The following is a 15,388-nucleotide window of genomic DNA, read 5'->3' as shown; positions in this document are numbered from 1 at the left end:
AGAATGCAACTTTTAAAAAAAGGGTTTTGTGATTTACACATGAAAGAAGTGAAACTATCACTGTATTCCAACAGATGAAAGGCTTAACAGACAATCAATTTTTCAATGTATAATTTCACTTACATCACACTGCAAATTTTTGCTATAAATTCTGTGTTACGATCGAGCCCTCCACAATCACCTGATGAAGGAGCATCGCTCCGAAAGCTAGTGTGCTTCCAATTAAACCTGTTGGACTATAACCTGGTGTTGTGTGATTTTTAACCTCATTGTGATGGGTATTGCAAAAGGTGCAGAAACTAACTTACAGGAAACATTACCAGTCTTCTAAAAAAGGGCAGGATTGATTAAAGAAAAACAGGTTAGTGCATAGTTCCAGTTAAAATAGAAGTACTGGGAAATTTCTAATGGTCTGACTGACCTCTTTCTTCTTAGAGGGACATAGAGCTGTACAACATAGAAACAGCCCCTTTGATCCAACTTGTCCATGCTGACCAGATATCCTAAATTAATCTAGTCCCATATCCCTCTAAACCTTTTCTATTCATATACCCATCCAGATGCCCTTTGAATGTTATAATTGTACTAGCATCCTCCATCACCTCCTCAAGCACCTCAACTCATATACACAGCACCCTCTGCATGAAAAAAGTGCCCCTTTTAAATCTTTCCCCTCTCATCTTAAACCTATGCCCCCTATTTTTTGACTCCCATAGCCTGGGGATAAGACTTTGGCAATTCACCCTATCCATGCCCCTCATGAATTTATAAACCTCAGCCTCTGACACTCCAGGGAAAATAGCACTAGCTTATTCATGTTATTGGGTCGGCTCAGCGGTTAACATGGCTGCCTTACTGTGCCAAGGACACGGGTTTGATTCCAACCTTGGGCAACTGTCTATATTAAGTTTGCACATTCTCCTGTGTCTGAGTGGGTTTCCTCCAGGTACTCCAGTTTTCTCCCACAATCCAAAGATGTGCAGGTTACGTGAATTGGCCATGCTATATTGCCCATTGTATTCAGAGATGTGTATTAATCAGGTGTAAATACAGTGGTGCCTCAGAATCCGAATTTAATTCATTCCAGGAGGTTGTTTGGATTGCAAAAACTATTTTCCCCTTAAGAAATAATGGAAAGTGAATTAATCCGTTTCTGGACCCAAAAAAAAAATTTCCAAGACACTTTTAACTGCAAATACGCATGGTTAATGTAAAATAAGATGAGTAAATGACCTAAATATCAAGTAATAATAATAAAAGCAAGAAATAATGTACTAACATGAAAATAACTTCATTTACCTTAGTGAGGAGTACTAATGCTGAATGCACTTATTTGCTTCACTGCTCTTCTTGGATGCCATGGCGAATACACAAGGGTGATAATTAAAAAAAAGCACAAATCAAGGTGAAAACATGAGGTAAACTAGTGATGGACACACGAGAGATGCTTTCATGACTACTTCCCAGGACGAACTGAACAATGTGCGACCTGAATGGTACATGGTGTTCGGATTCTGAAAATGTGTTCTGATTTTAGGGCAAAATTTTCTCGAAATAATTGTTCGATTCAAAGTTGTTCGAACAATAGGGCGTTCGGATTCCGGGGTCACCACTGTATAGAATAATATGGGTTTGGGTGGGTTACTTGTCAGAGGGCCTGTTTCCATAACATAGGAATTCTATGATCCACTATTCTGCCCCACTTGCCTGCTTTATTATTCAGTAAGGATCTGGCTTTTCTGATTGTAACTTTAGACTCACATTCCCTTCGACCTTTCACTCCCTTGCTTACCAATAATTTATTCATCTCTGCCTTAAATATTCAAGAATGCAATTTTATGAAGAGATAGTGGAAGTAGAGTTCTAAAGGCTGTCTCACTTTTAAATAGTGACCCTATTCCAGATTCTCCCATAAGAGGAAAATCCTTTCCATACCTACCCTGTCAAGACACCTCAATTTTACACATTTCATTTGAGTCACCTCTTACTCTTTCAAACTCTAATGAATCGAGCCCGGCCTGCCGAACATTTCCTCATAACACAGCATACCCATTCCAGACATTAGTTTAGTAAACCTTCTCTGAATGGTCTTGAATAAGGTGATTAATACTGTGCATTTTATTCCAGATGTGCTCTCAAGTTCCCTCTATAACCATTGCACATCTTCCCTATTTTTGCATTCAATTCCCTTCATGATAATTGATAACATTCTATAACTTCAATTATTTGTTACAACTGCATTCTAACCTATTCATGCACGAGGGCAACCAGATTACTCTGCATCTGAGCTCTGAAATCTTTCACAGTTTAGATTTTTAATTCGTCCTGCCAGAATGGACAATTTCACATTTTTCCATTTTATACTAGATTTGCCACATCTTTGTCCACTCACTTAATCGAATAAAATCCTTTTGTAACTTCCTTGTATCTTCTTCACAACTTATTTTCCTATCTATTGTCCTCACCAATAATGACAACTTTACCTTTTATCCCTTCAGTGAAGTCATTTATGAAAATTCGAACAGTTGAGGTTTTATCATCACGTCTCGTGATGCACTTTTGCCCAAAATGAAAATGACTCATTCACACCTATTTCTATTTCCTGTTAACAAGCCAATTTTCTATCCAGACCAAAATGCTACCTCTAATGCCATGAACTTTTATTTTCTGCATTAACGTTTCTGGTAACTTATCAAATGCCTTCTGGAAATCTCAGTACGTGCACAGTTGATTCCCTTTTATCAATAGCAAATGCTACCTCCTTCAAGAATTCCCAGTAGATTGGAAGTCAAGACTAATACAAACAGAATGCTTCTTTTTGCCACTTTCCCACGATTTCATAAACACACCTGCAAGTTTAAAAGTAATTCAAAGTATGCCAGTGTAATATTGCCAACAATTTCACCACCTGAAGAAATGAAACTCCACTTTTGACAAAAAAAATCGGCTGTAATTAACAATGATCACGCTGTGTAACCTGAATGATAACAGTGATCACGCTTCGTTGGCCGTACAGCGCTTGTATAAAAATGTAACCGTTTATTTTTCTAGAGCTGTTCAACCTGCCCCGTTGAGATATCAAAAGTTTTCAGATGTCGCTGAGGTCTATTGAAAGGGCAACACCCATCCGTTTGTGCTTCAGTGTTGACTGATGCAGTAGACAGGACTCTGAGTAACTTTTTAAATACCTGAAGTGCAAAAACATGGAGTTCACACTGTGCACTGAAAAAAAAACATTAGCACTGTGGTAAGATGCTTCCAGCGCAGTTACAAAAGTTCACTAAATAGTATGGAGATGTGTAATTTTGAATAACATTGTAACTCCTTCATTGTGGAGAGGCACAGCCAGTTGTTTGCTACTGAACCAATCAGTGGCTCGGTGTAGCTGTCAGTCAAGGGGAGGGTGTGACTGACTGAGGGAGGGAGAGAGAGAGTAGGTGAGTGATTGAGTGTGCAGTTTGACGGGAGGAGGATGGCGGAGACAAGACGGAGTACAGACAGTGGCTTCCTCGACCTAAGTTACGCCAAGTCCTTTTCTGGCATTTTGAAGATCGTCCAAGCGGTAGGTTTCTGTTGGTTCATTCGGTGTCTGCGCACACGGTTGTGGTGTTCTGCCTGAAAACGTATTTATGTGTCTCTTCTGTCAGCACCAACGTGGAGCGAGACATCTCAAACGATTAAACTATTAAGTTATGCCGCTGCTCAGAAACAGTTATAAAGGACACGTTTATCCAACAAGTTTTGCATTAACACCTTTCAAGATACGTTTTAACCGAGACGGAGATAGTATAGAAGTCCTTTCGTTTCTGCAGTTTTTTTTGGGATCATTTTTCGAAAATAAATTTGCCTTCCACAGTGTTCTGGTTCGTTAGTCATTCTCCTGGGTCTCTGAATAAATTGGGTCTCTCATTTAAACCGATTTGTGATATTTCCGGGCAGTAAATCTATATCCCGCCTTTTTCATCACCCCCACCCCCCCTCAAATTCAAATGTATCTCAGTTTGCTCCCACTGTTTCCTCCCAAGTTTTCTTTAACTTAGAAAAAACAGAAACGGATCTGGCCTGCGCAGCCACCGCTCCAACTCCCCCTCATTTTATCGATGCTGTGCTTTCACACTCCCCCAGCAGCACTACCTCATCGTGCGGGAAGCGTTCCCACCCTCAGCGGCTGCTTGTCTCACGCTGCTCGTGAGCTGTAAACCTCACAGATTCGTAGAGATTTACAACACGGAAACAGACCCCTCGCTCCATCTCGTCCATGCCGACTAAATATCCCAACCTAATCTAGTCTCATTTGCCAGCGCCTGGCTCATATCCCTGTAAACCCTTCCTATCCATATACCCATCCAGATGCCTTTTAAATGTTGCAATTGTACCAGCCCCCACCATTTCCTCTGGCAGCTCATTCCATACACACTACCCACTATGTGAAAAACTTACCCCTTAGGTCCCTTTCATATCTTTCCCCTCTCACCCTAAACCTATGCCCTCGAGTTCTGGACTCCCCAACCAGGGAAAAGGCCTTGTCTATTTATTCCTATCCATGCCCCTCATGATTTTATTAACATCTATAAGGTCACCGCTCAGCATCTGATGCTCCAGGGAAAACAGCCCTCACCTATTAAGCCTCTCCCCATAGCTCAAATCCTCCAACCCTGGCAACATCCTTGTAAATCTTTTCTGAACCCTTTCAAGTTTCACAATATCTTTCCGATAGGAAGGAGGCCAGAATTACACGCAATATTCCTAAAGTGGTCGAACCAATGTCCTGTACAGTTGCAACATAACCTTCCAACTCCTGTACTCAATACTCTGACAAATAAAGGAAAGCATACCAAACACCACCTTCACTATCCTATCTACCTGCGATGCTACTTTCAAGGAGCTATGAACCTGCACTCCAAGGTCTCTTTGTTCAGCAACACTCCCCAGGACCTTACCATTAAGTGCATAAGTCCTGCTAAGATTTGCTTTCACAAAATGCAGCACCTCGCATTTATCTAAATTAAGCTCCACTGTCACTCCTTAGCCCATTGGCCCATCTGATCAAGATCCCGTTGTAATCTGAGGTAACTTTCTTCACTGTCCACTACACCTCCAATTTTGGTGTCATCTGCAAACTTAAAAGGTATACCTCCTATGTTCACCTCCAAATCATTTATGTAAATGACGAAAAGTAGAGGACCCAGCACCGATCCTTGTGGTACTTAACTGGTCACAGGCCTCCAGTCTGAAAACCAACCCTCTACCACCACCCTCTGTCTTCTACCTTTGAGCCAGTTCTGTATCCAAATGGCTAGTTCTCCCTGTATTCCATGAGATCAAACCTTGCTAATCAGTCTCCCATGGGGAACCTTGTCAAATGCCTTACTGAAGTCCATATAGATCACACCTACTGCTCTGCCCTCATCAATCCTCTTTGTTACTTCTTCAAAAAACTCAATCAAGTTTGTGAGACATGGTTTCCCATGCACAAAGCCATGTTGACTATCCCTAATCAGTCCTTGCCTTTCCAAATACATGTACATCCTGTCCCTCAGGATTCCCTCCAACTACTTGCCCACCACCAGGGTCACCCTCACTGGTATTGCCATAGTTTATAGTTCCATAGTTTATTCTTGCATCGCCCCCCAGAAAAGTGTAAATCACTGAGTCACTTGCTTTTACTGATAGTTAAAAATCACACAACACCAGATTATGGTCCAACAGGTTCATTTGGAAGTACTAGCTTTCCAAGCGTTGCTCCTTCAGTTAACTGTGGAGCAGGATCATAAGGCACAGAATTTATAGCAAAAGATGCTACGGACTCCCTAAACCGCTGCTATTTCTCTGTGTATTTTGAAAGGTGATAGTGGTGAGCTTTTCATGCAATCCAAGTTATAAGATCATTGGATTTCCTGCGAAACTTATAGACGTCTGTGTGGGAAGTACTGTAACTGCACCAGCTCCACCTGTTACACACTACCCTGTGAAGTGGTTGACAACAAAGACCTCTGCAACTCAACGAAAATTCAACAGAACAATTGTCCCCACTACACTTCTGTTCTTCAATGAGACCTGAACTAAATACTGGAGAAATTCTAAGGACAAAAGTAAAGTATTCAGCCCATTGAGTCCGCTCTGCCATTCAATGAGAGCACAGCTGAACTGATCACCTTCAACTTCTTTCCTGCCTTTTCCCCATAAAACCCGATTCCCTGAGTGATTAAAAATCTGTCCATCGCAAGCTTGCATATACTTAATGACCCAGCCCCAAAACCCTCTAGAGTAAAGAATTACACAGATTCACTGCCCTCAAAGGATAAATTCCTCCTATTATCTGTTTTAAATTGACCCCTTAGCCTGAGATTATACCCTGTGGTTTACACTCTCCCAATGGGGAAATAGCGTTTACACATTTTCTCTGTCAAAGCCCTCTCAGAATCGTTGTTTCAAAACCTGCAAGCGTTGCAGGTAGAATTTCTCTAGCACTTAATTCCAGGTCACACTGAAGAACAGGAGGAGTGTAGTGACGAAAACTGTTTGAATGAATCTTGTTGAGTTCAGTAAGGTCTGCTCTTATTCTTCTAAACTCGTGAGTACAAGCCTAAAAAGGCAACAGTGCTTTGCCTTCCCTATCAACTGCTGAATTGAAATACTTGCTTTTTTTTTAATACCTGACTCCCTGTGGTGGTCCATTCCCAGACAAACTTTGGAAGACAGCTGAACCCGAATCCAGTCCGTCCCTCAGATGGACTAGCAATGATCAATCTGATTTTCTTTAGCTTTCAGGACTGACCGTGGCCCGACCTCCTAATTAAAATGATGATGATCTTTTGACTTGCTCCTCTGCCTCTCTGACCGGGGCAAACCATCCGGAACAGAAATGGCATCTGGACTGACTTTGGAAAGCAACCTTGCCCCATTAAGTATGCCTATCCTGTCCTTTCCATTTATTGCCATACTCTCTCCCACATGCAGTTGGTTTGCTGTGGAAGCTGCAGACCCTTTTTGTCACAAGCTGTCTGCTTGCCTTCTGCATCAAAGTATGATTATGAGACAAAAGGACAAAAGCTACTGCCTGACCCTGTCTGCTAAAGTGCCACCTATGAAGCTGAAGCTTTGCCATTCTGCAGTGGGTGAAGCGATGGGCCAGTGATTATTCCTAACAGACAGAGACTAATTCTGATGATTTGTGTAATGAAAGATGCAAATATTTATTAATAGCATCTCACCACCTAATGACAAGGGACAAATAATTACAAAAGTTGGTCACAATAATCTGATTTCTGGATTTTACCCAAATATTTCATCACCCTCCCCATTCTTATTGCCACCTAAGGAAGTTAAATATTTGGTTCATGATCATTATACTGGACGAATCCAGGAGAGGTGAAGCCAACAAACATGATTCTATACGTAACTTTTGTAGTGTCTCCAAGGCATTTGATACAGTCAGCTGGGAAGCACTTTGGGACACCGTATCTAGATTGGGTGCTCTCCAAGTTTCTTTGCTTCTTTGTCAACTGCCTGAAGGGCAGAAAGGCAATCTCAGCCAATTTGCCAATCTCTTAAGCTGCTAAGCAAATTGTAAGTTCAGGAATCCGCCCTTTTCTCCACTTTATGCAAAGTAATGGTTGAAGAGGCAAAAAATTGCCTGACAGTGAGATATACATTTGCTTCCAAAACACACGACAATGTCTTCAATCTGTGCTAACCATTCTTATACCAAAAACTACAGCAGAGCTAATCATGCAACATTAGCTCAGCATGAACACTGTCCTCCAATTTGATTCTCTTTGTCGAAGGAACTCAAATTGAATTTTCTTGTGGGTGATTCCTCTGTATAGAATTCTTTAAAAGTCTGTTTAAATTGGAGACTTCATGAAATAACTCCACAGAGGCTGGTGTCCTGTCACTAAGTCACCCTATATTTACACATGTAGAGCTCATGCCCCTAGTGCTGCATCAGAGTGCGCTCTTGTGCCAGAACCTCTAACATTCCTCTTTTTATTTTTTTTTAAATTTTTTACTGTAGGTATAAAAAGACACTTGACACTAGTCCACACCACATACTGATCAGACTGTCCTTAGCTAGCCTTCCTGCAGGACAGTCGTTGGCCTTCCAGTCTCTGGCCGCCCTGTGTACTGACTGACCCTCCCGCTTTCCTCCAGGCGGGTTGTCAACCACCCAGCTCCTAGTTGCCCCATGTACTGACCGGACTACCCCGGGCTGCTTTCCTATGAGCTGGTTGTTGGCCTTCTGGTCTCCAGCTGCCCTGCGCATGACTGACCGTCCCCAGCCCACTTTCCTCCGGGACGGACAACAGCCACCAGCTCCAGGTAACCCCGCGTACTAACCAAACCATCCCCGACTTGCTTTCCTACAGTCAGGCCATCAGCCTTCCAGCACCCAGCCGCTCTCAATACAACAGCCAGCTCTGAGTGAACAGATCCTCTGACACTCCTGTTTATTTTTTCTTTGTTTTCCTCTTTTTTCTTTTTTTTTTTAGAACCCAATACACTCCAGTGTGCTTTTATTTTCTTCATTCCTCTTTTTACTCTGTCAGCTAGCACTCCCTAATTGGACCAGATTAACAGCCTCAATCAGGAGACGTATTCTGAGAGGGCCAGCTAGCTGACCATGTTCCAATCACTACATTTCTCCTCTTATATGTGAGAGAGAGTAAATTGGTCCTTTATCTTAGAGAACCTTTTGGAGTGCTTTAGGTCAGGGTTCCTCAGACTTGGAGTTTGATATGGATGGTGTGTAACACATAGGAGCTTGCCTCTTGCACCAGGAGTGTCTCGATAACATTTCACTTTTCTTCTGGCATCAAGATGGCTACATCCGTCATGTCTACCTCTGATTCGGAGGACATAAGTGCACAACAGAGAAGGCGAACTCACTGTTTCTGACAGCTTTTCCTACTGTTCCAAAGGGCAGCGCATGTTTTGCACCTGCACAGGTTTGAAAATTTGTGGCTTTCATATGTTCAGGATCTACGCAAACTTTATACGACACTGGACCTGACTTTTGTATTGACTATGCCTCTTACCGATGCAGAACCATTATCGTGATTCTTGCACCAAACTTTATCCCCTGTATCAAAAGTCTCCCACTTGGCGGAGCCTTGTGTCTGGCTGTTTCACCCCCTCACTCAGGTCTGGGAAGATCAGAGTTAACCTGGTGCAGTGTCTTCTACCCACTACCAACTCTGCTAGTGCTATCCTTGTAGCTGCATGTGTGGTGGTCCCATAATCAAATAGGAACTGTGACAGTTTGATGTGTAGCAAGATTTTAGACTGTTTCTTCAAGCCAGCCTTCAAAGTTTGAAGTTCACCCTGCTCTTTCTGCCATGCCATTGGATGAGAAGTGGTATGGAGCTGTCCTTGTGTTGAATCCATTCTGTGACCAATACTTCCAGAACTCAGTATATCACAAATGGTTTTTATGTCGTCATCTATGTGTTTGATGAATGGCCTCTATGCAGGTCCAACCACTTTGAGTTAGCATCTACCATGACAACGAACACTAAGCTTATAAAAGGACCTGCACAGTTGACATGCAACTAGATCTAGGATTTACCCGGCCATTCCCAAGGATGTGGTGGTGTTGCTGGCAGTATTGTTTGTCCTTGTTTGCACTCTGGGCACTGCCTGACCATCGCAGCTAAGCCTCCATCCAATTCTGGCCACCAGACAATCACCCGCACCTTCTTTTTGGAAACTCCTGCATGGCCCTGGAGGAGTTCAGCCAGTATTTGGCAGTGACTTTTGTTCAGGACAATCACTCTTGCTTCCCATAATAATATGCCATCCTCTACTGTGAGCTTGTCTCTCTAGATCCAAAAGGTTTTCAGTTCTAATTGTGACAGTCATCAGTTCCCCTATCACCAGCTGTTTCAGTTTTGAAAGGACTGGATCTTTCTGCATCCAAAATCTGATATTGTCAGCTGTAACCGGAGATATCCAGAAAATGTAATACCCTTACATTCTTCTCCATAGGGGTACCACCGTCGGGGTTTCTGCTAATGGGAGAGATGGCTCAATGCATCTGTATTCACTACTCTGCCTCTGAAATGGTGTTCTAGCTTATAATTGTAAGCACTTAGTATTAGAACTCAGCACAGACTGCAGCCCAAAAACATGGTCTGCTCAAAGAGGACAAGGCGGTCCCACCCAAGTAGAGGTTTATGCTCCATGATTTTCACAAATATTTGTCCATAAAGCTATTGCTGAAATTTCCTGAATCCAAATATGAATGCTAATCCTTCTTGCTCTATCTGGGCATATTTATGCTCTACATTAGTCAAAGTCCTGGATGCATATGCTATTGGGTGTTCCTCTCCGTTGGGCCACCGATGAACTAGTACAACCCTGATGCCATATGGGGAAGCATTGCATATCAATACTAGATCTTTCTTGGGATCATGGTGTGCCAACAGCTTAGAGCATGATAGCTGTTTTTTTACTTCACTGAAAGCTATGGTTTGGCTACGTGACCATTTCCAAGGCTGATCCCTTTTTGATACAAAGTTGATGCAAAGGTGACAGGTTATGTGTGAACTCTGTAATAAATCACTAGCTCAAGAAATGACCTAAGCTCCTGGACGGTTATGGGAGCTGGGGCACCTTAGATTGCCTTCACTTTACCTTCCAACAAGTGTAACCCAGTCTTGTTGATTCTGTAGCTGAAAATGTGTTGCTGGAAAAGCGCAGCAGGTCAGGCAGCATCCAGGGAACAGGAGAATCGACATTTCAGGCATAAGCCCTTCTTCAGGAATGAGGAAAGTTTGTCCAGCAGGCTAAGATAAAAGGTAGGGGGGAGGGGCGTCGGAAATGCGATAGGTGGAAAGAGGTCAAGGTGAGGGTGATAGGTCAGACTGGGGTGGGGGCGGAGAGGTCAGGAAGAAGATTGCAGGTTAGGAAGGCGGTGCTGAGTCCAAAGACCTGCATATCTTGGTGGAGTGGGAGGGGGAATTGAAATGTTGATCCACAGGGTGGTTGGGTTGGTTGGTCCGGGTGTCCCAGAGGTGTTCTCTGAAACGCTCCGCAAGTAGCCGGCCTGTCTCCCCAATATAGAGGAGGCCACACCGGTTGCAGCGGATGCAGTAGATGATGTGGGTGGAGGTGCAGGTGAATCTGTGGCGGATATGGAAGTTTCCCTTGGGGCCTTGGAGAGAAGTGAGGGGGGAGGTGTGGGCGCAAGTGTTGCACCTCCTGCGGTTGCAGGGGAAGGTGCCGGGAGTGGAGGTTGGGTCGGTGGGGGGTGTGGATCTGACAAGGGAGTCGCGGTGGGAGTGGTCTCTACGGCAGGCTGATAGGGGAGGGGAGGGGAATATATCCTTGGTGCTGGGGTCTGTTTGGAGGTGGCGGAAGTGACGGCGGATGATGCGCTGTACATGGAGATTGGTGGGGTGGTAGGTGAGGACCAGTGGGGTTCTGTCCTGGTGGCGGTTGGAGGGGCGGGGTTCAAGGGCGGAGGATCGGGAAGTGGAAGAGATGCGGTGGGGGGCATCGTCGACCACGTCGGGGGGGAAATTGCTGTCCTTGAAGAAGGAGGCCATCTGTGTTGTGCGTTTTTGGAACTGGTCCTCCTGGGAGCGGATGCGGCGGAGACGAAGGAATTGGGAATATGGGATGGCGTTTTTACAGGGGGCAGGATGGGAGGAGGTGTAGTCCAGGTAGCTGTGGGAGTCGGTTGGTTTGTAGTAGATGTCCGTGTTGATTCGGTCGCCTGAGGTAGAAATAGATAGGTCGAGGAAGGGGAGGGAGGAATCTGGGACTGTCCAGGTGAATTTGAGGTCGGGGTGGAAGGTGTTGGTGAAGTTGATGAACTGTTCAACCTCCTCGTGGGAGCACGAGGTGGCGCCGATACAGTCATCGATGTAGCGGAGGAAAAGGTGGGGGGTGGGGCCAGTGTAGTTGCGGAAGATGGACTGTTCCACATATCCTACGAAGAGGCAGGCATAGCTGGGGCCCTTCCCCTGCCCATGACTACTCCTTTTGTTTGGAGGAAGTGGGAGGATTGGAAAGAGAAGTTGTTCAGGGTGAGGACCAGTTCAGTCAGTCGAAAGAGGGTGTCAGTGGAAGGGTACTGGTTGGTATGGCGGGAAAGGAAGAAGCGGAGGGCTTTGAGTCCTTCGTGATGGGGGATGGAGGTGTACAAGGACTGGATGTCCATGGTGAAGATAAGGCGTTGGGGACCTCCATGGTGAAGATAAGGCGTTGGGGACCTTGTTGATTCTGTACCCCCCAGTAGGTCTGGAACACAATTTTTTCCCTTTCTATGGCATATGCCTCCTTTGGCAAAACACCTGAGGACTATGTCCAAGTTTTAAATGCTTCTTATCAGTTCTCCCTGTTATTACAATGTCATCTAAGTAAATGGCAACCTGAGGTAGACCTTACACAATCTTCTCTCTTGTCCTCTGAAAGATTGAACAGGCTGATACCCCAAATGGTACATATGACCATCTGGAAGAGCATGGCTTGATTTGTACATTGGTAGAAGACCATATGGGTATTAATTGTAGAATGCTTCTGGGAATCCTCATCTAAACACAATAGCTCATGTCTAGCTTCATGAATGACAATTCCCCCTGCCAACTTTGTGAATAAATCCTCAGTGTGAGGGATTGGGTTTTATCCAGCTGTGAAAAGCAGTTGATGTTTGTTTAAAATCCCATAGAGGTGAACTGATCCGTTGGGCTTCACAATCGGTACGATCAGTGCTGCCCATTCCACAAACTGGACTGGTTTGATGATTCCTTCACTCTCCAGTCTCCTGATTTTTCTGCCTCTACTTCCAACTGCAAGGCAAATGGCACTGATGGGCCTTGCGGATTCCTGGAATTGCTTCCTGATCAACGTGCAAGGTGACCGTGGCTTCTCTGATCATCCCTATACTTCCCTGCAAGACTTCTGGATATCTAATTAGGACTTCACTCAGGCAGCCATTTTCCAATTGAAAAATGTTGAGCTCATCTAAGTGAATCTCTCACTACCAGTTTCACCCCATCAACTTGGGACTGAGCCTTTCACTACAATCAATGGTAACTGAGCCAGCTGCTTTTCATTAGAGACCAGAGGTTGTACCCTTAATCTGTAAAGATTCACTAATGTAGGTTCTCAGTCTAGCCGAGATCTTGTGCAAACTTAAGGGGAGTAGTCCAGAGCGACTTTTGTTAAAAACTGCAATCACTGATATAGCTACACTGGTATCGACCTCTATTTAACCAGGCATTTATTTTGTTTGGTTCTGATTTGGATGTTGCTAAGCAATTTAACTGTTTCAAACCAGAGATAGGATGTACATTGGTCTAGTGGGATGCTTTAGCTGTGTTGATTCCATATACTGGCAGCAACTACAATGGCTTGCCGGCCCAGATCCCGGAGAAAATTTTCACCATTTGGCTGAGGCTTGGCTTTCTTTTGGGGTTTTGTGGTGGGCTAATCTAGAGTTCCTCTGCTCAGGATATGTCCTGAGTGAGGCTATACAGTTGTCTTCACACAAGTGGTGTTCCCCAAGCTCAGTCGGACTGGCGAGGGTGTCCACTTCCATCAGAATCATTAGCAGAGTCATTAGGGACATTTAAGCGACTGCTGGGCGTGCACATAGATAGCAGTGAGTTGAGGGGTGTGTAGGTTAAATTATTATATTTTACATTAGGGTTAAACCTTGGCACAACATCGTGGGCCAAAGGGCCTGTTCTGTGTTGTACTTTTCAATGTTCTATATGTTCTAATACCTTGCAAATCATATCCTCCACTTGCTACATTTTCCAATGATAAAGGTAGTTGTAGTGCCTGTTTGAAGTTGTGATTCAGTTAGCAGACATTTTTGCATAGTTACATCATTAAATCCCACATACCGAGCACACACTAAGCATCTTATTAAGGGTTAAACCGAAATCACATGCTCTGCCAGTTTATTTAAATTCTCAAAAATCCCAAGTACAATTACAAACTGGAATTGGGCTTTCAGATCTCAACAAATTGCTTTCCAATCTTATCAATGAGGAAACAGTAAATTAATGGTTTTTTTGTATGTTTGCTATAGCTAAGCAGGAGCAGTGCAGAGAATGGGACATTGCAACAATGAGAGGATATGTTCTTCTGTTGTGTCAGACAAAAGTAATGATTGCTTCACTTGTGAGCTATTATTGTATCACAGATAATGTCATTGTTGGTATGGACATAGACAATTGACTGTCCAAGTCCAAACAGCTGCTTTGGTTTCTTGTTGTGGCATGTCTGGTGAAACTATTTGCTATGCATCTCAACCAAAACTCAAGCGTACTGAACAATTTTCATCATTGCCCTCTTGTTTGGGTAAAAACCATAGGTTCTATACAGAAAACAAATATGTCTGTAGATTGTGAAGGAGCAAAAATGGCCTTTGCAGTGATATGTACTTCTTGTCAGATGTGGGAGTTTAAAGAGAGTTTAAGGGTTACTGTGGATTATATCTGCCATAAATGCTGTTGGATGCGAATCTTAGCAGATAGAGTGGATAGGTTGAGAGACAGATAGAAGCGATGAGGAATTTGCAACAGCAACAGTATGTGATGGATGGCAGTTATAGGAAGGGGGGAAAGTCTCAGATACAGTCACATAGATGGGTTAACTCCAGGAAGGGTGAGAGAGGTCGGCACCTTGGGCAGGAGTCTTTTGTGGATATTCCCATTTCAAACAGGTATGCTGTTTTGGAAAATGTAGGGGGTGATGGATTCTTAGGGGAACGTAGCATGAACAGCCAAGTTTTGAGACCGGCTCTAATGCAACGAGGGATACGCCTGGTTCCAAGAGATCAATTGTGTTAGGGGATTCTGTAGTCCGAGGTACAGACAGATGTTTGTAGCCAGCAGAGAAAAAGCAGAATGGTGTGTTGTTTCCCTGGTGCCAGGATCAAGGATGTCTCCGAGAGGGTGCAGAATGTTCTCGCAGGGGAGAGGGGACAGGAGGAGGTCATTGGAAGGGAAAAGGCTGAGACTCTGAAGGGAGATTACAGAGAATTAGGCAGAAATTTAAAAAGGAGGTCCTCAAGGGTAGTAATATCTGGATTACTCCCAGTGCTACGAGCTAGTGAGGGCAGGAATAGGAGGATGGAGCAGATGAATGCATGGCTCAGGAGCAGGTGTATGGTAGAAAGATTCACATTTTTGGATCATTGGAATCTCTTTTGGGGTAGAAGTGACCTGTACAAGAAGGACAGATTGCACCTAAATTGGAAGGGCACTAATATACTGGCAGGGAAAGTTGCTAGAACTGCTTGGGAGGATTTAAACTAGTAAGTTGGGGGGTGGGACCCAGGGAGATAGTGAGGAAAGAGATCGATCTGAGACCGGTACAGCTGAGAACAGAAGTGAGTCAAACAGTCAGGGCAGGCAGGGACAAGGTAGGA

At 44.0% G+C, this 15,388-nt stretch overlaps 1 protein-coding gene across 2 annotated transcripts in view; it reads left to right on the top strand.

Annotated features, from left to right (window-relative positions):
- LOC122549959 (CKLF-like MARVEL transmembrane domain-containing protein 8) overlaps positions 1–15,388 on the top strand; it is a 112,689-nt gene that overhangs the window by 70,484 nt on the left and 26,817 nt on the right. The window contains exon 1 of one of the 2 annotated variants that reach the window (XM_043690244.1): positions 3,414–3,562. The exons of the other annotated variant lie outside the window; for it this stretch is intronic. Within the exon in view, the coding sequence (XP_043546179.1) occupies positions 3,473–3,562 (90 nt within the window). The 5' untranslated portion in view covers positions 3,414–3,472. Of the gene's footprint in view, positions 1–3,413; positions 3,563–15,388 lie in introns of those variants that run through there. 2 annotated transcript variants of the gene reach the window in all.

This window comes from Chiloscyllium plagiosum, chromosome 5 (genome assembly GCF_004010195.1).
Source record: "Chiloscyllium plagiosum isolate BGI_BamShark_2017 chromosome 5, ASM401019v2, whole genome shotgun sequence".
Classification (NCBI taxonomy): Eukaryota; Metazoa; Chordata; class Chondrichthyes; order Orectolobiformes; family Hemiscylliidae; genus Chiloscyllium; species Chiloscyllium plagiosum.
This window is presented reverse-complemented; position numbering and strand designations above follow the sequence as displayed.